General features: G+C 46.6%; 2 protein-coding genes across 8 annotated transcripts in view; both read left to right on the forward strand.

Annotated features, from left to right (window-relative positions):
* Positions 1–742: 742 nt before the first annotated feature.
* Positions 743–14,926, forward strand: LOC148638655 (outer dynein arm-docking complex subunit 4-like). The gene is made up of 15 exons (XM_088622600.1): positions 743–986; positions 1,221–1,352; positions 1,906–2,059; positions 2,612–2,673; positions 3,282–3,441; positions 3,852–4,076; positions 4,768–4,975; positions 5,347–5,433; positions 6,441–6,637; positions 6,738–6,838; positions 7,587–7,665; positions 8,124–8,176; positions 11,788–12,460; positions 12,998–13,134; positions 13,421–14,926. Exons 1-15 carry the CDS (start codon positions 867–869, stop codon positions 13,949–13,951), a joined length of 2,919 nt encoding a protein of 972 aa, XP_088478726.1. The 5' UTR covers positions 743–866; the 3' UTR covers positions 13,952–14,926.
* Positions 14,927–20,134: 5,208 nt separating this feature from the next.
* Positions 20,135–25,269, forward strand: part of aclya (ATP citrate lyase a) — a 36,769-nt gene continuing 31,634 nt past the window's right edge. For 5 of the 7 annotated variants that reach the window (XM_088622633.1, XM_088622637.1, XM_088622638.1 and 2 more), the window contains exon 1: positions 20,135–20,347. The gene's annotated coding sequence lies outside the window, so the exon portion shown is untranslated. Of the gene's footprint in view, positions 20,348–22,135; positions 22,390–25,269 lie in introns of all 7 variants that reach the window. The other 2 variants (XM_088622634.1, XM_088622635.1) reach the window with 2 other exon arrangements.

Consider the following 25,269-nt stretch of genomic DNA (forward strand, 5'->3'; position numbering starts at 1 on the left):
CAAACAGAGGGAGGTGCTAACCAAGCACCAGTGAGGTTCCAAAAAAGCCAACTGTTTAAATAAAGGGCTCAACGCCGACCAGCAGGTGTGGGGATTCCCAGGAACAGGAGTGGGGGAGAAGAATCGGGCCAGTTCTCTGCAGGACCAGGGTTGGAGAACCCTGCCTTAGTGATCTGCCCTGTCTTTGGGTGGAGAATGTGGTGGGGGGGACAGACAGACAAAACACCAGCTCGTGAAGCATAGCGAATTCCAGGGTGTGGAGCCGAGTGAGTCGCCCGCAGGTTTTAAATGGTAATACAGCTGTTTACATTGTAGTGCTCAGGTTCTTCCCCTCTGTATAGGTTTTCTCCAGGAACCCTGGCTTCCTTCTGAAGCAACATATTAATTTACTTTTCCTTTCAAGACCTGTACGAATGTTATAGGCTGGTTGGAAGAAAAGATTGCTGGTTAAGGGATCAAAATGATCTGAATTTGCCATCTACCCCAAACCCCTCATCGAGCTGCTTGAGCTGGACATTACAGCAGGGGGCGCACTTTCGCTTAAAAGTGCTACAAATGGAAACGCCGTTGATAAATATTCCCTCCTTTAACTAAGCGACCAAATTAAGTCAAATTTCACAATGGGCTACCGATTCGACATTTGCGAAGATTACCAGAAAGTAGTCGTAATTCCTTCCGGTGGGTCTAAAAATGTCAACACTGGTTTTGATTTGGAAACGGAAGTGGTTCTGAAATAGTTAGGTTGGTTGCTAGGATACCGTCCGTGCTGCTTACCAACACAACGCGGAGTGCATCAGGCGACTCAATTTCCGACAAGTTTGATATTTTTACGGGGGAAATACATATATATTTAAAGATAACCCGGCATGTCAGACCAAGACGAAGGGGAGCAGGGCCCCAAGAGCTCGTTTACCACCTACATTGCGGAAGGCGATCAGCTGTATCAGAAGGGGGAGCATGTCAAAGCCATCGAAAGCTATACCACGGTAAACCTATGTAAAAGCGACCATGCTAACGCCTTTTAAAACCGTGCTCATTGTGTTCAGTGCATATTAAAAAGCCGTTAATGCTCTCACGTATAAACTGCCAATTGTTTTTATCTTGGTGCTCGATGCTCTGGGTACCCTTTTTGCAAAATCAGAGAGAGTTGCACTGAGTCTGAACGCGGTCCTCAAAAGCTTCAGAAGAACCATTTCAACTGCCGTTGACTCCCCCTGCAGGCACTGTCGCTGCAGCCTGACGACAGGAACTGCCTGGTGGCTCGGTCGCGCTGCTATTTGAAGATGGGAGACCCAGAGAAAGCACTGAAGGACGCGGAGTCGTCCCTCAAGGAAGACAACGAGTTCTTCAAGGCACGTCCTCTCGTTCCACCAAATTAGAGTTGATTCAAATTAGCAGGCGCAGTCATAAGTCAGTGTGCACAGCGAAAAGCTCTGGTCCAGACCATTGTACAGGCAGCCAAAGGTTTTAAAAAAAGAACTTTTCCAGCATAGTCAGACATGAGTGTCTGAATCCTTAATGATGCAATCAGGCCTTTTAAACCATAAAAACTCAGCCGGGGAAAAAAATAGCGTCAACAGAATAAATTCAACAAGATACAATCATAACAATACACGGTACAACGACATTAGCAAGTGCAGAGCTGCATCAAAGAATCTGAGGAGCAGTCTGTAAGGCCTTACAGGCACACAAGGGGTCTCATTCCATTTATAAACAAGCATACAGTTTTCAAGAAAAACCACAATGCTTTATACTGATAGACTGTTTGTTTAACCCGCCAGTGTTAAATGAAGTTGAACTCATGAAATGTTGTAGACGTTGCGAGCAGGCAGCGGAAGAAAATCAGAGGGCGAAGTGGTATTATTTTGATGTCATTAACTGTTTCTAACCTGGTGAATCCCTCAGGGTCTTTATCAGAAAGCAGAGGCTCTGTACGCAATGGGAGACTTTGAATTTGCTTTGGTGTTTTATCATCGGGGACACAAACTGCGCCCGGAGCTCCAGGAATTCAGACTGGGCATCCAAAAAGCACAGGAGGCAATCGATAATTCTGTAGGAAGTAAGTAAGCCGAGTGCACTCATGGAATGTGCTGGTCAAGAGCTTTAGAAAAGGATAAGGAATTAAATATGGCAATTAACTGCTATATAGGCGGCACATTTGCACGTGGTTAGAATTGCTGCCTTGGCAGTGCTGAGGCCCTGGATTCAGTTACAGGCTTGGGATGGAGTTTGTATGTTTTTCCCCATGTTTGCATGAGAAGGTGCTCCAGTTTCCGGTCTAAAACACATATAGTAGGTTAATTGGCTTCTGCAAAAATTGGCCCTGGGGGTGAGAGTGAGCATGTCTTTTGGAATGACTCGGGCTTTAGTAACTGCAAAGTGTGGTACTGTATTTGTGTTACATTCTGCATTGATTCCTGCTTCAGTCCTGTGAATAGCATTGGGCTGGCAAGGATATAAAAAAAATAAAAAATTTTAGTTATAAGCAGTAGTCCCATTTCTTTTACGATTCTTAACAGTGGTAGGTGAAGTCATCCTTCTTTCCAAAGACCTTTCCAATAGACCTTATAGGGAATGTTAATGGTCTCAAATGTGTTCTTCTGTTTCCCAGGCCCTTCATCTGTGAAGCTGGAAAACAAAGGAGACCTGTCTTTCTTCCATAAAAAGGATGAGGTAAGGTTGCTTACTTGTTAATGCTGTTAAACAGGGAGCTTAAGTGCCGTTTTTCAAAATGATTGGAGGTGCTCTTAGCTTTCATTACTAATAAGAGCTTGTTAAGGGGAACAAGTTCCTTTGTATTTCTGTCCGGCTAATGACATTATTTACTGTGTCTTCTGTGTCCAGCAAATCTCTGTAAATATGGGGCACCAAAGTATATTTTGTTTTTGTTTGTAGAACTTATCAAAACAACAGAATCCATCCTGGGGCTTAAGGGAATCTCCTAGACTGATGAGCTGAAACTGGAAACTACTGTACGTGAAAGTGCATTTAAAACTGAGAATCGGAGATACCTCTTTCCCCAAAGGGGTGTGGTTGTAGGAGACAGGCTATCTAGTCATCTTGGCTTCTTTCAAGAAACAGGCGGATGAGATTCTTGGATGAGTTATCTACTAACTACCAAACAGGCTAGATCGCCTAAGTGGCCATCTCTTATTTGTAACCTGTCTTAATGTTCTCATAACACAAGCCCAGTAAGAGAAAGCAGGGACGTGTGACAGATGTGATAACTGGTCCATCGGCTGTTCTGGGCACACCGGTAGGTAATTCTGAGCCTCTTGCAGGTCAAGAAAGGGAAGCCTAAGGAAGCGGTCAGGCCCCTGAAGAGGGAGCAGAAGCAGCAGAGTAAGAAGGAGAGTCCGAAGACGGAGAAGACAGCGAGGCAGCTGCTTGGCGAGCTGTACAGCGACAAAGAGTACCTGGAGAAGCTGCTGAAAGATGAAGGTGCCTAGTGCTCTTTCACTGATCACCCTTCACTCCTGGGCGTCTCTCAGCATCTTCAGCGCAGCGAGACGCATCAGTATGAAATAGCACTTTTTACCCTGTTCATTCAGAAACCAAAATAACAAAGAGCTTGCTCTCGCATAAAATCGGAACCAAAACTTTCAGAGCGTATTTTAAATCCCTGTTTGAGGTGGCTGTGAATGATTTCGATGTGTACACACTTCTGTCGGCAGTTTTGGCTGCTCAGCTGGAATAATCTTTTTTTATTTGTGCCAAGTAGGATCAACTGTTTGTTTGTTTTTTTTTCCCCGTTGCGCTTGTGCGCCCGTTGCTAGGGGCCAGTCGAGTCCACGAGCCTCCCCTGTCCAGTTTTCTGAGCGCTAATGTCGCTGGGAACGTGTGATCCTCAGATTTGATCAAGGGGAACCTGCGGAGCGGGATGAAGGTCCAGGACCTCATCCTCGGCGGTATCGCCTACCTGGACACCCGCACGGAATTCTGGAGGCAGCAGAAGCCCATCTACGCCCGGGAGCGGGACCGCAAGCTGATGCAGCAGAAGTGGAACAAGACCCGGCAGAACAAGCCCTGCGACCCCACCGGATACATCCTGAGGAGCCTGGAGGAGATCGACATGGGTGAGCCCCCCACAGCTGCAGACATGGGTGCAGCTGACCTCTTCAGCAGCACCTTGACAGGGGATCAACTGCTGATGGGTTCTTCATCTTGAATGGAATTGAATTGAATTGAATTGAAGGGTGTCCATCCACTAAATGCACGCTTTAATTATATTCGCCTGTTGAGTAAATGGACGTGCGGGTGAGGTTAATCCCCAGTAGCCCAGGCCAGCAGAGCTGGTGATGAACTAGCCTCACGTGCAGGATTGCACTTTAAAGGGGAGCTGCAATGCTATTTTCATAAACCGGGGTTAGAAAGACTCAGCATTGATGAGTGCATTTCAAACCACAATAAAAGTCAAATGTACATAATGACTTGTAAAACCTCTAATTTATATAACAAAATAGACTAAACTAAACTGCGCCATGTTCTGCAATTGGGAATGAGGCAACATAATTTTTGATTTTGAGACTCTATATCACAGTACATTAGTCATTATAGTGACTAGTGAGCAGGAAGGGCTGCTTCACGTCGCAATTCATGGGAACTAGAATGTGAGTTTGCAAGACGCATGGCAACGTGCAGTACTTTCACAAAGTGCTTAATCTGACCATTGCATTCCTTTTGTTACCGAGATTTAACAACCGGTCTGAGAAACTGGGACTGTAACTCGCCTTTAAGTGTGGCCGTGTCCGCCGGATGTGTTCTCAGCTCTGGCTGCGGGCAACGCGGAGGGGAGCTGCAAAAAAACGCGGCAGGTCCTGCACACGGTCCAGGCCTGGTCCGACGAGCACGTGCCGAACAAGAGGGAGGTGATGGGTAACCTGTACAGCTGCATGGGGAACGCCCTGATCGAGATGGGGGACATGGACGGAGCGCTGGACAACCACAAGAGGGACCTGGACATTGCCAAGGAGAAGTAAGACTCAGAATCACTTTCCCCTTTGTCCCAACCTTAAATATTGTATATTAATTTGGATTTAAAACAAGCACTCAGAGAGATGGTTTGGATACTAAACACTGTCTTCCCCTGACACCACACAGACCTAGATTTCGGAGTTAAAGATCATATTGGCGAATGTGACTGATCTGGGACCTTTTTATTCACTGCAGGAAGAGGACTTTTTTAACCACCAAGAAATAAGAGGTTATTTAGGCCAGTTAATTTGACTTTCCCTAGGTTTGTTTCAGTTTTTTGTCAAGAACAGACACCTCTACCTTTAAATGCACATTCAGTTTTTAAACGCTGTCTGACGCCTCTGATTTTCCGCTGTCCTCTCTTTGTAATAGCAATCTTCCAGAAGCAAAATCCAGGGCTTTGGACAACATTGGTCGAGTGTACGCCAGGATTGGAAAATTCCCACAAGCCATAGAAGCGTGAGTGACCAGCAGTTGTGCATGTAGTTTGGTATTGAACTGATGGTTTGACAGCAGTCTTACCTCTTTGTAGCCTGATCTCATCACATCTTAGAAACAGGCAAGACTGGTATGGTACTGGGACCCAGATCGTTTTGGAAAATCAGGCCGTTGCCTGATGTGGTGTTGGTGGGCCAGAATGTGGCGTTTTTTACTTTTTCTCTGGATACTTTCCAAACCAGTGCCCCAGAACGGTGATCGGGGTACTGCTGTAGCAGGTGGTGTACTTCAGATGAGACCATTAATGACCCCATTGCACTGTTTGTAAGGGTAGGGGTGTTAGCCCCGGCTCCCCTGTTAAATTGCACTTCAGGCTTGCGTGACCTGACCTCCTCAATTCAAACTCTCAACTCTCCACCTGATTTGTTAATTGGTGGGGCTCCTGATGCACAATGCCTGCCTTGTGTCACCTGACTGAGTCATAAACACCAGTGGTGGATGAAGTGGGTTCCTTCCTATAAGTGAAGTGTCCGTCTCCCTTGAGATTAAGAACACTATACTATGTTCTACATATGTACTATTTGTAAAGGGTTATTTGCTAAATACAAATGAACATTTACATATGAAGACAGACAGCAGAACAACTCACTCCAGGATTCCCGAATGCCTTATCAGAGTAGAATTTTGCAGGTACAATTGAATGCTTATTTGATTTTGATGCATTGCCTGCTTACGTCGAGTGCTGTGGTGCTTGCAGAGTGGGCCATACATGTAGGCTCTGCAGGTAGCCGTGGGAGAGCCTGAGTGGATGCAGGAAATAAAGGGTAATTCCAATTTGTGTGGCTGTGTATAATGCAAAAATATCTAAGGGTTTTTAGACAAAAATATCTGAAATATCTGTGACCTGATATTTGGTTTCCATTCTTGCTTCCTGCCATCCTTGAGAAACAACGCAATGGGCAAGCGTGGGCACCCAGTAAACAGTATTAAAGGGGAGAGGGGTGGGGGGTGCTCTTTTTTCTCCTTAGCTGGGAGGAGAAGATCCCTCTGGCCAAGACGAGCCTGGAGAAGACGTGGCTGTTCCACGAGATCGGGCGCTGCCACCTGGAGCTGGGCCACCACGCGGTGGCGCGGGATTACGGGGAGCGGTCGCTGGCAGCGGCCCTGGAGACGGGGGACAGCGAGTGGCAGCTGAACGCCAGCGTCCTGGTGGCTCAGTCCGATGGTGAGTGAGGGGCCCGGGCCCCGCTCCCCCCCCCTCGTGGCCCTGGGCCGGTGATGACGTCGCCCCCTCACCGTACCTTTCTCCTGTTCGCCCCACGCAGTGAAACTGGGCAACTTCCCGTCTGCCGTGACGTCCTTCCAGAAGGCGCTCGAGATCGCCAAGCTCCTGAAAGATGATGCAGCTCAGCAGGCCGTCCAGAAGGTAATGTCGCCCTGGCGCACAGAATATTGCCTCCACAATGTGGTGTCCTTCAGATGGATGTTAAAATAAGGTTCTGACTACTTGGCACTGTTTGTAAGAGTAGGGATATTAAGCCCAATTCCCTGGTTAAATTCCACTTCAAGCTTGGCACAACCTTAATTCAGACTCTTCGTTGTCCAACTGCTCTGCTGTGTGGAGGGGCTGCTGATGCATAGTAGCTGCCTTGTGTCTCCTGGGTGAGTCGTGAACTTCAGCGGAGGACGAACCGGACCCCCCCCTATATGTTAAGTGCTTCTGCTTTTGGAGGAACAACACTACACTAATGCAAGGAACTATTTTTTTTTTTGCTGAATACAGTTGAACTTTCGCTACGTTCCTCTTGCTGAGAGACTAAGTTTCTTCTTGCAGGGAACATCTTGTTTAGCCTGATGAACTTTTGCCTTGTGAGGCTTTATAGAAAGGCACCATGATTGCGCCTCCCAGCAACGGGCCCAATCTATGAAGCAGAAATTGAACGAAATGTGTTGACGCCGCTGCTTTCTGAGTTAAAGGAAAGGTGTGATAACAGCGCTGTGATATTGTCATTGCCTTTCTTGGATTAGTGGAACAAAATCATTTGTATAGAGAGATTTCTGTTCCTATATATACTGTATAGTATGTGTTTTATCTTGTCTTCTACAGAAATTATTTTTCGTAGGTAATACATTTGATGTTAGAAGCTGTTGATTTGCTTTTTTTTGTCCTTCAGGCTCTTAATGATGCTGCAAAACACACCACTGGTGAGCCGAAAGCAGATCAGAGCACAGCTGAAAAGATGGCTGACGATGGTATTTAATAGCTTTTGATGATGAAGGAACGTCTACGTCTTCAGCAGAGCCACTATGATATTCCTCATGAATTCCACCCCCCTCATTAATAAAACATTTAAAAAGTGTCTTAAATAAAAAATGGCTTAATTAGCCTAATTGCAGCTGTTTCAAGTGCAAATATCAAATCATTGGAGTCTAAGTCTTTTGCCCTGCGCTTATTCAAGTGAAGTGCGGGATATTATGAATGGACAGAGGTGCGACTTTAAATAAATAGAAATGAATAGAGGATTGTACTCCATCTGAACGGATAACTCAATAAAGATGCAATCTGATTTTTCATAGCAGATCTTTTTTCCATCTAAGTAAAAAAGAAAGTTTCCTGAATGAATATACATACCAGAAAGTCTGTCTTACAATCACTCATTGGTTGTTGGTAATGTAGTATAGCTTAAGTTATTCATTTTCCTTTTTTTTAGATGGAGTGAATGTGAGAGAGCAAATGAAAGAGAAGATGGAGGTTAACGAAGACTGAAAAGGAAACTTTTCAGGAACTTATGAAAAAATAACATTTTATATCCCAATTTTGCAGTCCTTTCTATGCTGTGTCATTCTCATTTTAGTTGCAGCCATTCCCTCTGATATATATATATATTTAATACTTCCTTTTCATTGTGATATCATTTATCCTTTGGCTTCTGCTACACCGAGACGCATGTGTTTATGGACACTGGTGTTTATGACTGACCAGCTCTTTGTGCCATGCCCCAGAAAAGGCAGTCAGACTGGACTCTGGCACTGGTAACATACGTTTAATTCCAAGTTGGAAAAAAGTACAAAGAAGCAAGAACACAACATTTTGGCTGTACAGCCACATGCATACATGTACAGACCTGCCCAAGGCTTCATAGCTGAGTCTTTGTGCTTTCTTCTTTCTTTCTACGTTTCAGTGAAGAGCTGATCTCTGCTTGCTCCTCTCCAGCTCGCACACTGGCACAGCGCCCCACTCTCCAGGGGAGTGCCTGTGAGGGTGGGTTTGTCCTACTGCGCTTCTCTGTTGCTGACTGCTGTTAAGGAACCGTACAGAAAGAGTTTCACAATGGGTTACGTGTCTATCCCTGCGTACGTCTGTTTGTTATTGCTACAGAACACCACGGGCTGATGAACGCAAGACTTGGCCTTATCATCCAAATAAAAAAGTACAGTATGACCCTTTGTGAACTGATTTTTTGTTCTATGTAGAAAGAGTAAGAAGCGCTCGTATATTATAGGAATGCTTCCTTTGATAGAAAATTCATTCAAAAAGATCATTGCTGTACAATGATATTTAGGGGCAGCATTATTTAGGTGCAGGGAAATCTCTATGTCTGGACGTCTGTGTTTAAATTACTCATGTTGAATATTCTGATGTTAAAAGGTTGTCAAAGGATTCCTTCATACAAGGTGTGCATATTTTATTTTATTAGATACATAGACTTATCAGTTATTAGATATAACAATTTGCTTCAAAAGCAGTTCTTTTTTTCATTCATGCACAGGAAAACTTGGCAGAGTGTGCACATTGAAATTCAGTCTGTTCCAGTGGCACACAGTTCACATCGGTCTGTTTGGGAGAAGAACTCTGACCAGTGTCGAATTCAGTGTCTAAAAGGACACATCTGACCAACAGACATTCCATGTCTCATAAGGACAAATCAAACCATGACACCTGTAACACCAGGAAGCAGTAGGGCATTCAGATACTTTATTTTCTGGGTGTGGAAAATGTTCAATCATGTGATATTTTAAAGGTGTTTTAAAGTTGTCATGTCAAAGAATTTTAAATTAAAATAGAAAGTCGGGACCTCGGTTTAACAACTCATCTGAAAGATGGTGCCTTTTTTACACTATAGTCACTATACTGGGGCATTAAGACGCACACAGACCGCAGGGTGAGCAGGAATGCTGGAAGACAGGTGCATATTCAAGCATATTCATGTCCTTGGGCTGCACTGGTACCCGAAAGGAACTATTCTAGAAGGTACAATGTAAACAAATAGACGGAGTCAGGCACCCTGACAATGTCATTCCAGCTGCTAGCGAGCTTCAATCTGCTCCCCATACAAAACGACAACAGTTTCGGCTAGGGAGAAACAAGCTAGACTCATATCGGGGAGTTCTGATTTCTCCTGCATGGGTCATTAAGACTCGCAAATAGAATAAGGTGTGCTGGTTTAAAAACACAAAACAAACACTTTTGACAATGGGCGACGCGAGAGCCCGTCCGACGTGCCCGCACGGGAGCGTGCGCCGCGCCGCCCGGCCCTGGAAGCATCACGTGCGCACACCAGAGCTGCCGGAAGGCCGCTGTTTCTGGTTCTGTTTCCTGCAGGAGGTCTGTTGGCATTGTTAATGAGGGGGGCGGTATCTGCACTTAAAACAAGTACAAAGCGCAGGCTTGCAGGAGCATACGCCAACGCGAGCTGAGGAGGGTGACACGCATGCTGCTTACCAGCTCCAGCTTGGTGAGTTTTAACCTGTTGCGACTTTTTTTTGTTTGTTGTTATCGTTCACAGTATCATTGTTGAAAACTACTGCGGTTTCGCCACCTAGATTGTAAGCGTCCCAGACAAAAGGGCGTCTTTTAGTAGGCAGTCGCGGTTTGGCCACACTCTTGCGCAGACTGGGGACAGACGGGAAAGCGTTATTGCTTGATTGGGGAGCTAGAAAAGTTCTGCGCGATTTCTGGCGAATGTCGCGCCTCTGCAGCTGAGAAATGGCTTTTGATAAATGCATGCAGAAAGCTGTCCTCGTCTCTTAAAAGGCCAGTCTTTTTGTTTCAAGTGGGTGTGCCCGGTAGACAACTTGGAGAGCCGAGCCTGACCGCTGCCCACTTTGCAGAAGCGAGTAGCGTTAGACTTGTGCTGCTTGTCTCTGTAAAAAAATCGAATTCACACCTTTTTAATGCTTTGTAGCCGTCTCCCCAGTCTATATTAAACGTGGAGGAACAGGTAACGGGTTTATTCCATGCTGAAAAGACACACAACGTTTCGGCCTTGAAGCCTTCTTCAGGTGTGAGAGAAGTCTATATTAAACGTGTTTCAAACTAAGTGAGGAGGAGTGATTGCTGTGGTCTTTGTGTTAGTGTGGGCGTGGGGGGGTGTTCCTAAGGTCCAGTTTGTGAAGTCGCCTCGCACAGTCGCACAGGTTTTATTAAATCAATCCCTTACGCTGGGATTCCCCTCCTCCGTCGCTCAGAGACCCCATGACTGGCACAAGGCAGTGCGGGGGGGTCTGTTTTATAACTGAGTCGATGCAAGTTGGTGAGTTTCCCTTTCCTGCTGCCTAGACAGTGGCTGTTTTTATCAAGTGAGCAGCAGGTGTCTTTTTCTCTCAACAGCCTAGTCAGCTGTGTTGTTTTTTTTTTTATATAACGGGAGGGGGACATCTGCTGATTATCTGGTGTGCGTCTTGAGTCGCCTGGCTAGATTCTAACCGTTGTGGCTTAATGAATACCCAAAAGCGATTGCATTACCAGTACGAAGAGCCGTTATTGTCGCTTTTTCGTTTGAAAGCGGTATATTTCCACTTGGAGTCAAACAGCCCATCTGAGATTATAGTGACTCAATCCACAAGGGTTACTTTCCAGTGCAGATGCTGTCGTATAGTCTGGCGCGATAAAACTCCATTTCGCCGCCACTCAGTTGCTCCGAATTGTCCGATAATAAATGGGGGATGGCCACCGCTGTTTCTGTGATATTTTGCATTCAGTTAATTAATGCAAGCAAAGGTAGTAAAACCCCACTCTGACTGCAGGCAGCGATGGTGCATAGCGCTTCATCTGACGTGATGTCGCTTTACGAGCCTGTGCATTGTGATGCGCGAGTGAGATTGCGGCGCTTTACAAGTCTGGACCCGGTTGTTTCTACTTGGTTGCATCAGAATAAATACATGCAGCTGCGCTCTTTAATCTCCCTTAACCGCCACCCTTCGGAGCAGCTGTGATACAGTCAACAAGGCCGGTTAACACGCTTCAGAGGTCGAAAATTGACCTCTTGCTCCTCCCAGTGCAAAACAGCGCCCAAGGCTAGCAGTGCCGAGCAGGAAACTCAAGGGGTTGAAACGGTCTGAAGGTTGGTCGTCTTATTTTTATTTTTCGTGCAGATCAAAAGGTTTCTGCAGCGCACGCGCCCTTACGGTCTTCCTGGCCTGTTCAGCACCAGCATGGCGGAGCAGCAGCCTCAGCCTGGGTCGGCCCCCGAGCACATCGAGGGCTCCCTCTCCTTCCCCTTCCTGGACCGGGACGAGACGGTCGCGGCCCTGAAGGAGGCCCGCACCCTCTTCCTCCTGCGTGGGCTCCCGGGCAGCGGCAAGTCCACCCTGGCCGGGGTCATCGAGGCCCGGTACCAGGACGCCTGCAAGGTGCTGTGCGCGGACGACTATGGCGTGCAGCCGGCCGGGGGCGCCGAGCGCCAGGCCCTGGACGAGGCGCTGGTCAGCTGCTGCAAGGCCGGCACGCCCCTGGTGGTGCTGGACGACACCCACCACGAGGGGGTGCGACTGGAGAGGCTGGCCGAGCTGGCCGAGGAGCTGGGCTACTGCGTCCTGCTCGTGGAGCCCAAGACGCCCTGGCGGGCCGACCCGGCCCAGCTGCGGCTGAAGACCCACTGGAAGGAGCTGCCCGAGTCCGCGATGAGTGCCCTGGAGGCCGCGGCTCTGCCCCTGTTCTTCGGCTGGTTCCTGGCCCACAAGCACGCGCTCGAGCTGGAGAAGAGGAGCAGGGAGTTCCTCAAGACCCTGAGCCAGCTGGACCAGTTCAAGCAGCACATCAGTCAGTGTGAGTGCGACGCTTAATCTGGGGCACTGCTCTTTTTTTCCATCCTACTTGAACCCTGTCCATCCATTTCATTTTCTAAATTTAGTCCCGCACCGGGTTAGGGAGGGTAGTGGGAGGCTATCCCAGCAACCAACGGGTGCAAGGCAGGGTGCATCCTGGGTAGGACGCCAGTCCCCTGCAGCCATTTGACGGTTTTCAAAACTTGCTTGAATCTCGAATCTTAAATCACCCTTGAATCAATTTTGTCTGTCTGCTAGTTTTCAGGTTGGTGGGTTTAATGCAGCTCCTTGGAATGAGGTTCTAACAGGTGCATCAAACCCAGATACTCTTCATGCTCATCTTAAATCCCCATATTCCTTATTCTGCCTATGCAAGTGTGACTCATGGAGAGAGCAGGGCCTTGTTGAAGGTCTGCAAGTGCCTTTCATCTCGGGAATGTCCCTTGAGCGAGAAAACGGTGGACTCGATCCTCCTGAAATCTCCTTCTAGACACTACTGGCACCTTCCTTGATGTCTTATCTCCGTTGGCTCTTGCAGTTACCAGTGAGGAGCTGGGGTCTCAGGGGGAGGTGGACTTGGAGAAGCATTTCCAGAGCAGAGGAGTGCTGCACTGCACCACCAAGTTCTGCGACTTTGGGAAGGCGGATGGAGCCAAGGCCTACGCAGAAAAAGAGGTTGGTCCAAGTCTTTGTACTGGAGCTCGGATGGAGCACGCAGGGCCTAATAAAAGGCATTGTGTGCCTCTGTGGTGTGATTGCGGGTATCGTGTGCGAGTCTCGGGAGGGGTACCTTTCTGTGTGCAATGTGTGCAGCCTCCCCACATTCCAGAGAAAGCCCATGTGTCCAGTTTCCTTCTCCAGCCGTAGAACTTGCTGATCTTCCCTTCTTTGAGATCTGTTCCTCGATGCTTTGTAAAATGGCGGAGGGAAAAAAAACATGTCGGTTATTCTGGCCTCGCAGGTGGTGAGAGAGTCCATGGGCTGCGTGACCGTCCTGCAGATCTCCGCCTTCTTCGCCACCCCCAGGACGGTGGGCGCCCGCGTGGCGCTCACCGAGGAGCAGCTGAGGCTGTGGCCGCCGGACGCGGAGAAGGAGGTCATGCCGGATGTGGACCTTCCCCTGGGGAGCCGCGCCCACGTCACCCTGGGGTGCGCCGAGGGCGTGGAGAGCGTCCAGACCGGCATCGACCTGCTGGAGTTCGCCAAGCTGGAGAAGGAGGGCTCGGGGGACAAGGTGCAGGACCTGGGGGACGGGACTCTGTACTCCTACGGCAACGACATGTGGATGCTGCGCCTGTCCCGGAACGTCGAAGCCCCGGCCATGTTCTCCGGCTTCTACGGCAAGAAGAAGGAGGAAGAGGGAGGGGCCGGAGCGCGGGAGAAGCCGGAGGAGGAGCAGGGAAAAAAGGCGGAAGCGGGCGAGGAGGAGAAGGAGGAAAAAAAAGATGGGCAGCCAGAGGGAAAGAAGAAATCCAAGTGCTCTGTCCAGTAATGGTCTCCCCCTGTAGTATCTGGCAGCTGTGGCACAGTGATTTTTGATGTTAGTGTGCATTTTTCTGGCATTTTGCTTGTGGAAAGCATTTGGGGGGGGGGGGTTTGGGGGCAATTCGGCTGTGGCTAGGGGCTGGCGAGGTGATCTCGCTGCCCCTTGTCAGTCTTGTGGTGCCGCTGAACCACTTTCTCCACATGCATCCGATCGCCGCTGTGATTTAGACACTTCACGGCAGATAGGGTTTTTCTTGGCACAATTCGAGTCTTTCCTGTTGTGCATTTTTTTTTTTTTGGAATGCTGTTGCTGGAGACCAAAAAGCCCCCTGGTCACATAGGTCCAAGTGTGGAGGTGGACAGAATGCAGGTTTTATACAAACTTGTTCTGGCTAATATTAATGGTGTTTAACTCCCCCTGTGCCTTGCTAAATGAAACGAAGTGCCTGCAGGCATTTGGTACATGGGTGACATTCTGAAAAGGGCTTTCTGCCACTTTTTAGCCCCTCCGCATGCAGTTAAACATTCGTTTTGCCTTCACTGCATGTTGTACTAGAGGCACTTGACCCAAAGCGAAGATTAAAGGTGTGCAGTTGAAGTCTGTGGAGCTTTCTCGGTGTATACAAGTCTTAACACTCTGCCTGTGTATTTTCCCTTCCCAGTGCAATGCCTCTTAAATCTGATCTGTTTGAAACCTGTGGCACTGGGTGGCTGTGCTTCTCAGGATCACAGCTTTGCAGAGCTGATTGCTGGCAGTCCCAAAGCACTTCTTTGCTTTTGTGTTGATAAATAACTGGCTTTGTTTGCACTTTGGTTTTTGGCCTTTCTTTGCACTTCTGTCCATGGAAGACCTGGCTCTGAACCTGTTCATGCGGTTGATTTTGTAAGAAAGCTCCACTAGCTCTTATTGTGATGAGGTACTATATATTTTTGCACTAATGTAACTGTTTTTGTAGACTTAATAAAACTGTGCTTGCTCTAACTGACAAGAACGTTTATTGCACTGCCTAGGGATCCTGTGCTACAGGTGTTTCCTGAAGACTGAAACAGATGTTGGCGACTGTGCCTACCAACTCCGGAAATATGATCTGATAGATTAACAGCATAGCTGCTATGATGGATGGTTTTGAAGAGCAAGAATTTTCTTATAACCAATGCTGAACACATTCAAACCTGTATAAATGGACTGCATAAGCACTTTTACTTCACAGGGCACTAAAACTTTAGAAGTAAGAAAAGCCATTGTAAAATACGGACCTCTCGATGATCCTTTTTTCCAGTAGTGAAGAAAGGGGAGTGAAGTTTTCTACAACTTCACAATACGGTGTCTGTCCACTAGGTGGTGCCAGTCTGCAAGTTTCTGAAAAGGATCGTAGGGTATGTGCTAGAGCTTGCTGGGATAGGGTTGTGTGGGAACCAGAGCCTGGATTGGATGAAGTGGTTGGAAAATGGATATGTACTGTAATGGCATTATAGCTGAAGAATACCTTTTTTTGGAACTTATTGTACAGTTCAGAGTACCTTGATAGCTTTAGTTACACATTTACAAATACTCGGTAGCGTTTGAGAGTGGGGCTTGTCCCAGTGGCTTTAATCAGAAGGGCCCATTTGTCATGTTTGCTGTGGTCTCGTCTTTTATGTAGTCCTATTGTGTGCCTGCAGTTTGACGTGTAGCCCTGATCCTACAGATTGTTTTAGAGGGCTGCTTTTATAGGCTACCCTAAATAAGCTTTCTAAAGACTGGGTTCACTTGTAAGTCTGAGATGTATAGTTCTAAGAGAATTCTGATTCATTGAAGTTAGATGCTGGTTCTGTATGATCTTTATTAACATTGTCTGCTTGTTATCTCTTACAATGTTTATTTTGCATCCTGATCAATTGATTTAGTCTGTCATCTTGCAAAACCTGCTGGATTGGAGCTCTCCAGGATCGCAGCGAGAGAGGTCTAGTGCAATACCACACCACTGTTTACCAACTTGATTGCGTTGCCTTGTTCCTGCCTAGATATTGCATGATATACAGCTCTCTGTTCAGATCTGGTGTTCAGGAAGCCAGCTGCCAATCAGATATTTGAGGGCTTGGTTGCAGCTCAGTTGCACAATGCATTTTTCTTTCAGCTATCATTGAACCTGCAAGTGTTTGCCAATCAGATTTACCTCAGCTGTCCCAACAGGCTTTTACACTTGGATCAGAATTGACCTTGAGCTAGGATGGGATAGACAGGGTTATAATTAATCCTTAAAACACTTTAATGTTTTCAGAAACTCAACAAGAGCACAAACTGTTCAAATGCAACCTTCGTGAAGAGATTAGTGGCAATGATTTCAAAGTTATATTTTGGAAATATTCAATTTTAATATCCAAAGATGATTCTAGTCCATTGAAAAGGTACAATTCTGTAACTGCATAATTTCTGCTGAGTTCAGGACAATAAACTGAAGTACTGCTAAATATATATCTGAAAATATTCTGATCTGTTTAACCAAGGTCAGTTTGAGAAATAGACACTTTCCAAATTTGTCTGCCTAACCTCTTAACTGCAAGACTTCTTCTGTTCATTAACCTTGATTCACATGAGTGGTGCAAGATGCCAATAAAATCAATGCACTTAAAACTGATAATCGATGCTACCGATTTCATGAAAGGAGAAGCTGGTGTTTCTGGTGTGATGTTTTTAGAAGAATTTTTTTCTACTGCAAAGTGATGGATGCATTGTATAAACATGGGCTATAGAATCGCTGTGGCATAACAAATGGTTGCATGAATATTGTGCTTAGTTTAGCTTTCTGGAACTTATAAATAATGCTGAGCTTGTTGGAATCAAGTTCCAGAGATTGATACAACCAGTTCCTTAATTGCTACATTGATCCTGCTAATTAGCAATTAAATTATCAAGGAGTTGGTTGCAACAAAAGTCTGTACTGGAGCAGTTTGGGAAGGCTATAAATTGAGAAGGCCTGCTGTAGATTTTGATTTTGTTATAGAAATGGATCAATAATTGGTACAAATAATTGAGCTCAGTTCAGAGGCATCACTCCTTGGTCTACTATCCTTGATCTAATTTTGTAGGTCATCCTAAATTACCTACTGATAAAGATTGGGGATACCTCTAATTTATTGATCAATTAAATATAGAATTTAAAAAGGATCACTGGTCTCTGAGGGATGAAGGATGTTCACATTTACATTCCAGTACTCTAATTTAACTCTCCTTAATTGAGCACAATTAATTTTTTGGGGTTTGAGATTATTTAATGGTTAGCTATATAATCTGCTGGATTGGGGCTCTCCTTTTAAGGTGGAGGCTGTACTGGTTTTATTTTCCACCTTAATGACTTTTTTTCAAATGATTATTTGAGTATGCCTGGATTCACCTGTTTACTTGAGGTTTGCTAGTCACACTTGTGTGGGAGGGGAGTACCCATGCCTGGCTCAGACCGACTGAACACCAGCCTGTTCCTGTGTAGTTCCAGCCTGCCTAGGACCTACACTAGGACCAGTTCAGCGCAGGGGTCTCCAGTCCTGGTCCTGGAGGGACAGTGTGTCGATGGGCTTTCTAGGTCTCTTCAATGTGCCAGCGACCGTAGGGCTGAGAAAGTGGTGTAATGACTTCTGAATGACTAAATTGTTCCAGTTGAGGCAACAACGAGCTGAGTCACAGTAAGTCGTTGAGAGCAGTCTTGAAGTGAAGACCTGCAGACTCAGTCTAACACCACTGGATTAGTGTTGCTAACCCCACCCTGACATGCCAGATCCGAACGTCTGATGTGTCATGTGAGTTCACCCTGCCTGCTGTCCTGGATCGGCCTGTCTGTGTGGCAGGGCTCCAGAGTCTCAGGGCTACTGGGGAGGTAAGAGAAGGAGGCTGGTGTGCTGGCTGTTTCCCTTCTGTTGCACAACGTCGGCTGTTGGCACAGCCTCAGCAGGCTGTCGGGTGAGGGGGGCGGTTCGGTACAGCCACGTGTGGAGTCAATAAGACCTTTTAAGTTTAAGTGCGATCACTCCCCATCAGGCTACTCATCATTTCAGTTTTTAACCCTTCTGGTTAGCTCGTTTTATTCCATCGCTGCTTCACGATGAGGGGCAGAACTCTTGGATCTGTGCACAGGAAAGATTCATGCTCCTGCTAAATATCCATTAATTCAGCTTCAGGGGAAATAGTGCTGCAGCTAAATGAAGGTGTGCATTCTGTAAAAAAGGCTCAGTCACCCCATGATCGTTACCAGTTTCTGAATGACTTTACTCAGTGACTGCAGTGAACCGTGAGCCACAGGCTACAAGTGTATTCCTAACTGGCCGCAGGGGCCACTTTTTTTTGCACAAAGGGTTGTGGGAGTGTGGAACAAGTTACCCGGCCCTATTCTGAATGAGATTCTCCAATCAGCACTGAGTCACTTCTTTACACCAAGGGTTGCAGAGGTGTGAAACAAACTACCCAGCCATGCTGTTCGAGTCGATACCCTGGCTTCTTCCAAGACCTGCCTGGATGAGATCTGTGCGTCAATAAGATGCGAACAACTCTATGAGCTGGATGGGCTAATTGGCCTCAGCTTGTTTATGGCTGTTTTTATGTTCTTGTCATTTGGCGAAACATGCTTCTGCTCGTAGTGTCACCGTAGCCTGGAGCCCGTTTTGGACAACAGGGTGACACTTTGCCCAGGACACCAGGCCGTCGCAGGGCGTGCACGCAATTTAGAGGAGTCCACTTACCTAGCTATCATGTCTTTGGGAGGTGAGAGTAAACGAGAGCACCCAGAGAGAACCTACAGAAACATGTTAACTCCTCACACAATGAGTCTCGGACTGGGTTGGTGTGCAGGACCCAAGAGCTCTGTGAAACAGCTGGACAGTACCACAAAACACCTTTGTGCTGCTGGAATGACTGTTAAATTATGCTGAAGACAGACGGGGATTATCATGGTTTTCAGTACCGTAGTAGCAGTAAAGATATAGGGGACTCTGCTGCTGCTGAGTTCCTTTGTGGTTTGGGAAGACACAAAACTTAAGGATTTTGCAACCACTGTTGTCATCTCCGTTTTTTTTAGGTTTTCTTGAAACATTTTATATTTCATTAAAAAGATTGTGCTTGAGATGGGATATAAGGGCATGCCACGTCTTTGTAGAGATCTCTGGTCCGAGCCGTCTTGAAGCAATAAAGACGCAGAACAAATATTTCACTATTACCTGTGTGACGGCCGTTAGCAATAGAAGGAAATACAGTAACGCAACAGAAAGGCGAAAGGAAGTAACTAAGGAACTGTTAGTCAAATATTTTAGCCGACTCCTTCAGATTTTACTTCTAGGTTATTGGTAAAGGGGATTACAAATTGAGGCCTATTTTACAAGTAAAGAATCCGGATTCTGCAAACCGGAGACTGCTGTGCTTGTGTTTGCCCACGCGTGCTTGTTGTGGGCACAGCATTCCTGTGGAAACAAGTTTGTCCGCTCACGACCAGTTGTGCCAAGTATCCGGTATGCATTTTGTTTTCTTTGCCCTATTGCAACGTCTCTTTCGCACCCGGCTTCCTTCTCCGCTACACGACATTTTAGCGTATTAATAACATAAAAAATAATCATTGCTTTTTTTTTAATTGACGTGGAACAAAACTATTACTAATAAGGTGGGGTATATTTCATAGTATGGTAAACAAATAATCTAGGTGTGAATACCTTTTACGATATTTCTTAATATATACATTAAATCAGGAAATAGAAGCTTTTTAAAGCGCTAATAACCGCAAAAAAAAAGTTATGCAGAGTCACTGCACCGGTACTACAACAACACTCATCTGTGAGGTTGTGAAACTGATGCTATCGTCTTATTACTCATCTAGGGGTCAAGGCATGCTCCTCCATTCACAGCCGTAGTTAATCGTTAAACCCCGCCCCCCAATCTAAGTGTCCAATTACAGCTTCTATTCTCTATGACGGCTGAAGACGTTTTGGTACGTCACACCACGCCCCTGAAGCCGAGTCCAGTCTGGCTCCAGTGTGTCCTGTTCCCAAGTTCCTCTAGGAGCCAAAATGGCGCCGCTGCGTGAGCACCAGTTTCACAAGACGCGCAGTTCGAAAGCTTGTCCTGATGTCAGCGAACGGCCGCCGAGGGAGGGCGGGGCCGACGGGGGAAGGCAGAGGATCACATGGGGCGGGCTGAGCCAATCGGAAAGCCGGGAGGTCATGTAACCATATCGGCAGATGGTGAGGAGAGAGAGAGAGAGAAAAGGCAGGGGCCGAGAAGGAAGAGCCGCTCCAGAGGCGGATGTACAGGGTGTAGCGTGAGGTGTCGGTGAATCTGGCTTGCTGGGAGGCAGCGCAGCGCAAGACAAAAGCCAGCAGGGCAGTATTTCCAGAGGTCGCCAACGCGGGGTACGTGGCAGGCTTGGTCCCCGTTTGATCTGTGAAGGTAGGAGCTGTGGGTCCGGGCAGATGCATCGTGTTCTGTGTCCACTGTGCAAACTGGCTCAGCTCTGCTCTGCTAGTTTGTTGGATGTCCTGTCTGAAGATGTGCAGTGGGCTGGGGATGCTGACTTACTGATAGTCTTGATGTAGCAAATGTTAAAAAAATCAGAGTACAAGAAACATTTTGTTTCCACTGAAGTTGTTAGCTGCGTTCTTGTTACATGAATAATTTCGCTTTGGTGGATCGCACAAGTTGTGATGTGTGTGTATCTGGGTATTTATATACAGTATCTAGGTATAGTTTAAGCTTGAGCAATACCTAGACATCCCGTATTATATACTAAGTTTTGTCGCCATCCTTGATTAAAAGTGGGAACGGTGAAGATCAGCAACAGCGTGGAGCTGATGGCGTGTTGTGTTTTTTGTGTGGTGAGTTGTTTTAAGAATCGCTGCTGTTCACATTTTAAAACGTGAATGCTAATAATTTGTACGCGACCTTAAAACTAACTCAGGGCCCAGAAATAAGGGTTGCAGGTGTGCAGGTTCCCCCCCGAAATATATCTATAACATTCCATTTTTAAGTCACATTTCTGACGCAGGGAATGAATGAAAGCAATTAACTAATGAAGGGTTAGTTTCCCCCTCCTCCGCGCAAAGTGACTGAGGCTTTTGTAAACGGAGTGTCAGTTTGGAGTGTTTCACATGAACCAGATCTCAAGTTTTTCACAGCCTGAAATAATTGAATGCCTTTGAAATCATCGTATAAATCCTGTTTCCGGATAGATTTGTTAGCGCAGAACTGTCTGTATTGGAAAAACAAAACGGTTTTGCTGAATTATATATATATATACTGTGGCTGAATTATGCGGTTGTAACCACAGACGCCAAATAATACACCTCCGAAACATTAATCATGTAAAAAACAAAAGTGAGGTTAAAACTCTGTAGCACCTTTCGTTCTTGTTCTTTGAAAGATCTTTATTTCTAGGGGGTTCGGTTCGGGAATATGAGATAGCTGTTCAGCATCTCGGCTTGATCTGCTGCTTTTAAAGGTCCTGAGATCACCGTGTGCTGTTTGTACAGGAGGCAGAGAGAAAGATGTAGTAATCCATTGCTACTCTAAAGAAAACTGGACCCCCTGCGTATGTGCCTACTTGTCATTTTATAATAAGAATGAGACGGGTAGGAAACAGCGCTTATTATTATCGTGTAATAATGTTCGTGCTGCAAGAGCACAGCAGACGTGCTGGCTGGTCTTCATGAGACCCGCATAGCGCTGGGTACCAAGCCAGGTAAGGCCAGTGAAAACGCGCTGTGCCCTGTATATACAGTAGCTTGCTGAAGGATGTACTGTGAATTACACGGCTACAGTTCGCATCCCGGCAGCTGCATTTTAATTCAGCCCCCGTTCTGGTGCCCATATCGCCCCTGGTCCTGAAATCTCTGCAGGCTGGCTGCCGGATGAGTCCAGGTTTGACTCGGAAAGCTCTGCTAATGACTTTTCAAGACGTTAAAAATGCCTCCCCCGCCCTCCACGTTATTGACCATCACTGTGTCCAGGCAGAGGTCAAGCCTTAGTCTTCAGTCCTGTGACCTGCAGCGTTTTGAAAGCCCGCCTTAAAAAAAAAAAAAGAATCGGCTTTCAAGCGATAATCATTTTCTCTGTCCTCCTTTGTTTTTTGTTTCCAGTTGTGTACGGCTCTTTCTGTAACATTGTTCTGTCTTGTGGAATGGCCTTGAAAAAGCCCTTTTATGCTGCGTGTTGCCTCAGTGACGTGTCTTTCTCCCTGAGTTTCCTCCGTCAATTCAGAGAGCTGCCCGGGACCGGAGCGGCAGGGGTGTGTGTGTGTGCGTGAGGTTGGGGACAGGAGGGCAGAGTTGCACCGCCGGGCACACGTGTGGGCTCCCCCCCCAGTCTCACCCCCTCAATCTGGGCGTCCGACGATCTGCGAGTTGAGGAAAGAGCGCTCGGTCTGCAGCAGTGCCGGAGAGTGACTTGTCACACTGTTGCGTTCCCATACTCCGGAACGAAGCTTTCGGGATTGGGTAGGTGACAGAAGGAGACACGCTATCTGAAAGGCTGTTTGTCTGCAAAGGCCGAGCATCAAATACCAACTTGGATAAATAGGTTTTAAGTTGAGGTTTGAGTGTCGAATGATTTGGGTGAGCTCATAAATGCCGAGTCGTGCTGGATATGTGGTGAATGTGAAGGGACGGGCATGACATCGCAGAGCCCCGCCGGTGTACTTCGGCGTTACAATCTTCTTCAACCTACTGAGGCAGGAGATGGGGGGTCGTGAATATGGAAGGATTTTTAGTCTGGGTCCTGGAGACTGCCAGTCCAGCAGTCAAAACACCAGTTTCTAAAGAAATGGGACATTTAAATTATGACCGATTAAAGTGGTGATTTGTTAAAGGATCTCTAATTGTTTATTTAGCAGTGAAATCTGAGTACTTTTCAGCCCTCAAGAGACAGTTCTCTTAATTGAGCGGGTAATTTGCTTTGTTCAGCAGTATCGTGCAGATGTTTTCCAGTCTTTATGAACTGGTGGCCTATCAGACTCACTGGACTGGGGCTCTCCAGGGCCCAGGGCTGGTGACCCCTCCTCTAAGGCATTTAATGACTAAATAAACCTTAGGATTTGGGGGAGAAAAGGAGCACAGTACTTACTCTAGAGGTAGTAAAATCACTTTGTCTCGGGGGGAAAAAACCCCATCAAATTCTCTAGCAGGGCAAGACAACTGAAGTGTTCTTTCTCCTGGAGATCAAGAGTTGCTTCTCTTTCTTGCCTGGGACCCTCAAGCTGCAGTACAAAGAGCCCCTTGAAAACTGGCTCCCTGAACGCATCTGCATGCTGGTATGGGATAAAGTGTGCCAGGTGTCTTCCTCCTGAGTGGCACTGCTTCTGCTTTATCAGTGCTTTTATTACTAGCGATACTAGCAGTTCAGCTGTGCTGTATTTATACTGCTGTATTTCTAGATTAAAATAAAAACTCAGATAAGGCAAATTATAGCTTGACTGCATTCTTTCCCGGAGGCTTCATTTCCTTGTTTGACTGACTGTGAAGCAGCTCCTCTTTGGCTCTGTGCACTCAGCTGTGTTTGCCCATTAAATGGACATCCCTGCTCACCTGTGTAAAGCCCAGAGACGCTGTGCCAACACGCAGGAAGGGACTGACCAGTCCCCCTATTGAGGCTTTGTTTAGGAGTTTCAAAGACATTGTTTATTTTGTCCTTGCAAGACTGTTGGACAGGTCTTGCTTTTTTGTTTGCCTAAGGAAAGATTTTGTGTCCAACAGGCTTGACAGGTCAGTCCAGAGCAGTCTGTGTAACTCTAAAGTATTAAGGATATAGGAATGCAGAGATGTAATTAAAATTTAAGCTGGAATTTCCAGAATTGCATACATCAGTAATCAGGAAGGCATTTATTCCGTGGAAGAGCAACCTGTAACCTATTTTGGATGGACAGTTTCAAGGCAGGACTACTCTCTGGGCACGGACATGTACAAAATACCTGACAGGCCTCTGTAATATATACAGGTAAGACAAGACTATTGACCCCAAAGGGAAATTGAGGTGTTACAGCAGCCCAGCCCAAATAAAGCAAGACAGACATCAGAATAGACTAAAATTGAAATAACTACAGCATTCGAGTAATTAAAAAGCATACAGAATACAAAAATAAAAAAAAATAGTTAGGAAAAAATAGATGTGTGCAAAATATGCTAATAGTCACTGTAAAACAATAAAAGATGTGAAAAATGTGCATAGGTACAGTAGATACAGATTGAAAATACCACAGTATATTAATGCTGTGTAAAGAAAGGACATGAGAACAATGAACTGTCCATAGATGAGCAGATGAAGGGCTAACAGGCCTAGCCTAGGGCAGTGTTATCCTCCCTGATGTTCCAGGTATCTGTAGAAGGTGTTGCTGACCTGTGCCTGTCCTCGGCATGCCCTCTGATAGGCAAATGCCCTTGTCTTTGTACAGCCATCTAGCCTTTTTTCTGCAAGACAGTTCTATAGGTCTGACCAAGTTAAGATGAGTTGCGTTTTGCAGGAAACCCTCTGGGCTCCCCGACTGGTTCAGAGGTGGTTCAGGTGCAGAAAGGGGGAGAAGCCTGACGTTCTGCCCAGAGTCGGCTCGGCTCGCGGAGGAGGAGGAGATGGGCCCGGCGAGGGTACCTCCCTGTGACTGTGCAGAAACCATCCCCAGCCAGTTTGCGATGCTCCCTAGCCTTGGGCCATTTCTAGCTAAAAACAGTCTTCGTAGTGCTCGGATGCATTCATGAATTATTTTCAAAAGCCTTTCCGAGTAAGTGAGCCCAATTCTTCCTCCCTGTGGGCATGTGCAGTTGTCATATACACGTGGACAGTTTGTGACGCTTAGCTGTATTTGTAGACACTTGATAAGAGGGTTCAGAGATAATTGCTGTGGCTTCCTTTTTATTGCTGAATGACCTACAGTCAAGTGTATGTACAGTATATACAAATATACATTCCCTTGTCTCCACAGACCCCTCCCCGCAGTCGTACAGAATTCAGAAGTAAATGGCAGTGGTGAGCGGAACGCTCAGGAGTCAGGAAATGAATAGGATACGATTAGATCCTTAAATTTCACCTTTGGCTGTTGAAAGAAGTGTCTAAAACCCTCCCTGACAGGACAGACCGATTCTGTCTATCCTGTTGTCTGTGCATTCGTTCCAGAAGAGGAGTCTAAAAAATGAGCCTGGAGAGCTGCAGGGCCTGGTCCGGGTGTCATGTCCTGAAGCAGTCTGGAGTGCTGCTTAAAAGGCGTGTTTGTTTAGTTCCAGTACCTGCCCTGAAAAAGGATTCCCAGCCAGCAGGTCCCACCTCTCCCTCTGCTTTCGCCCGTTGTGGCACCTGACAGCCGCCGCCCTACGGATGGCACTGGCCTGAGT

Source organism: Lepisosteus platostomus, chromosome 28 (genome assembly GCF_059453375.1).
Source record: "Lepisosteus platostomus isolate fLepPlt1 chromosome 28, fLepPlt1.hap1, whole genome shotgun sequence".
In the NCBI taxonomy this organism is placed as follows: domain Eukaryota; kingdom Metazoa; phylum Chordata; class Actinopteri; order Semionotiformes; family Lepisosteidae; genus Lepisosteus; species Lepisosteus platostomus.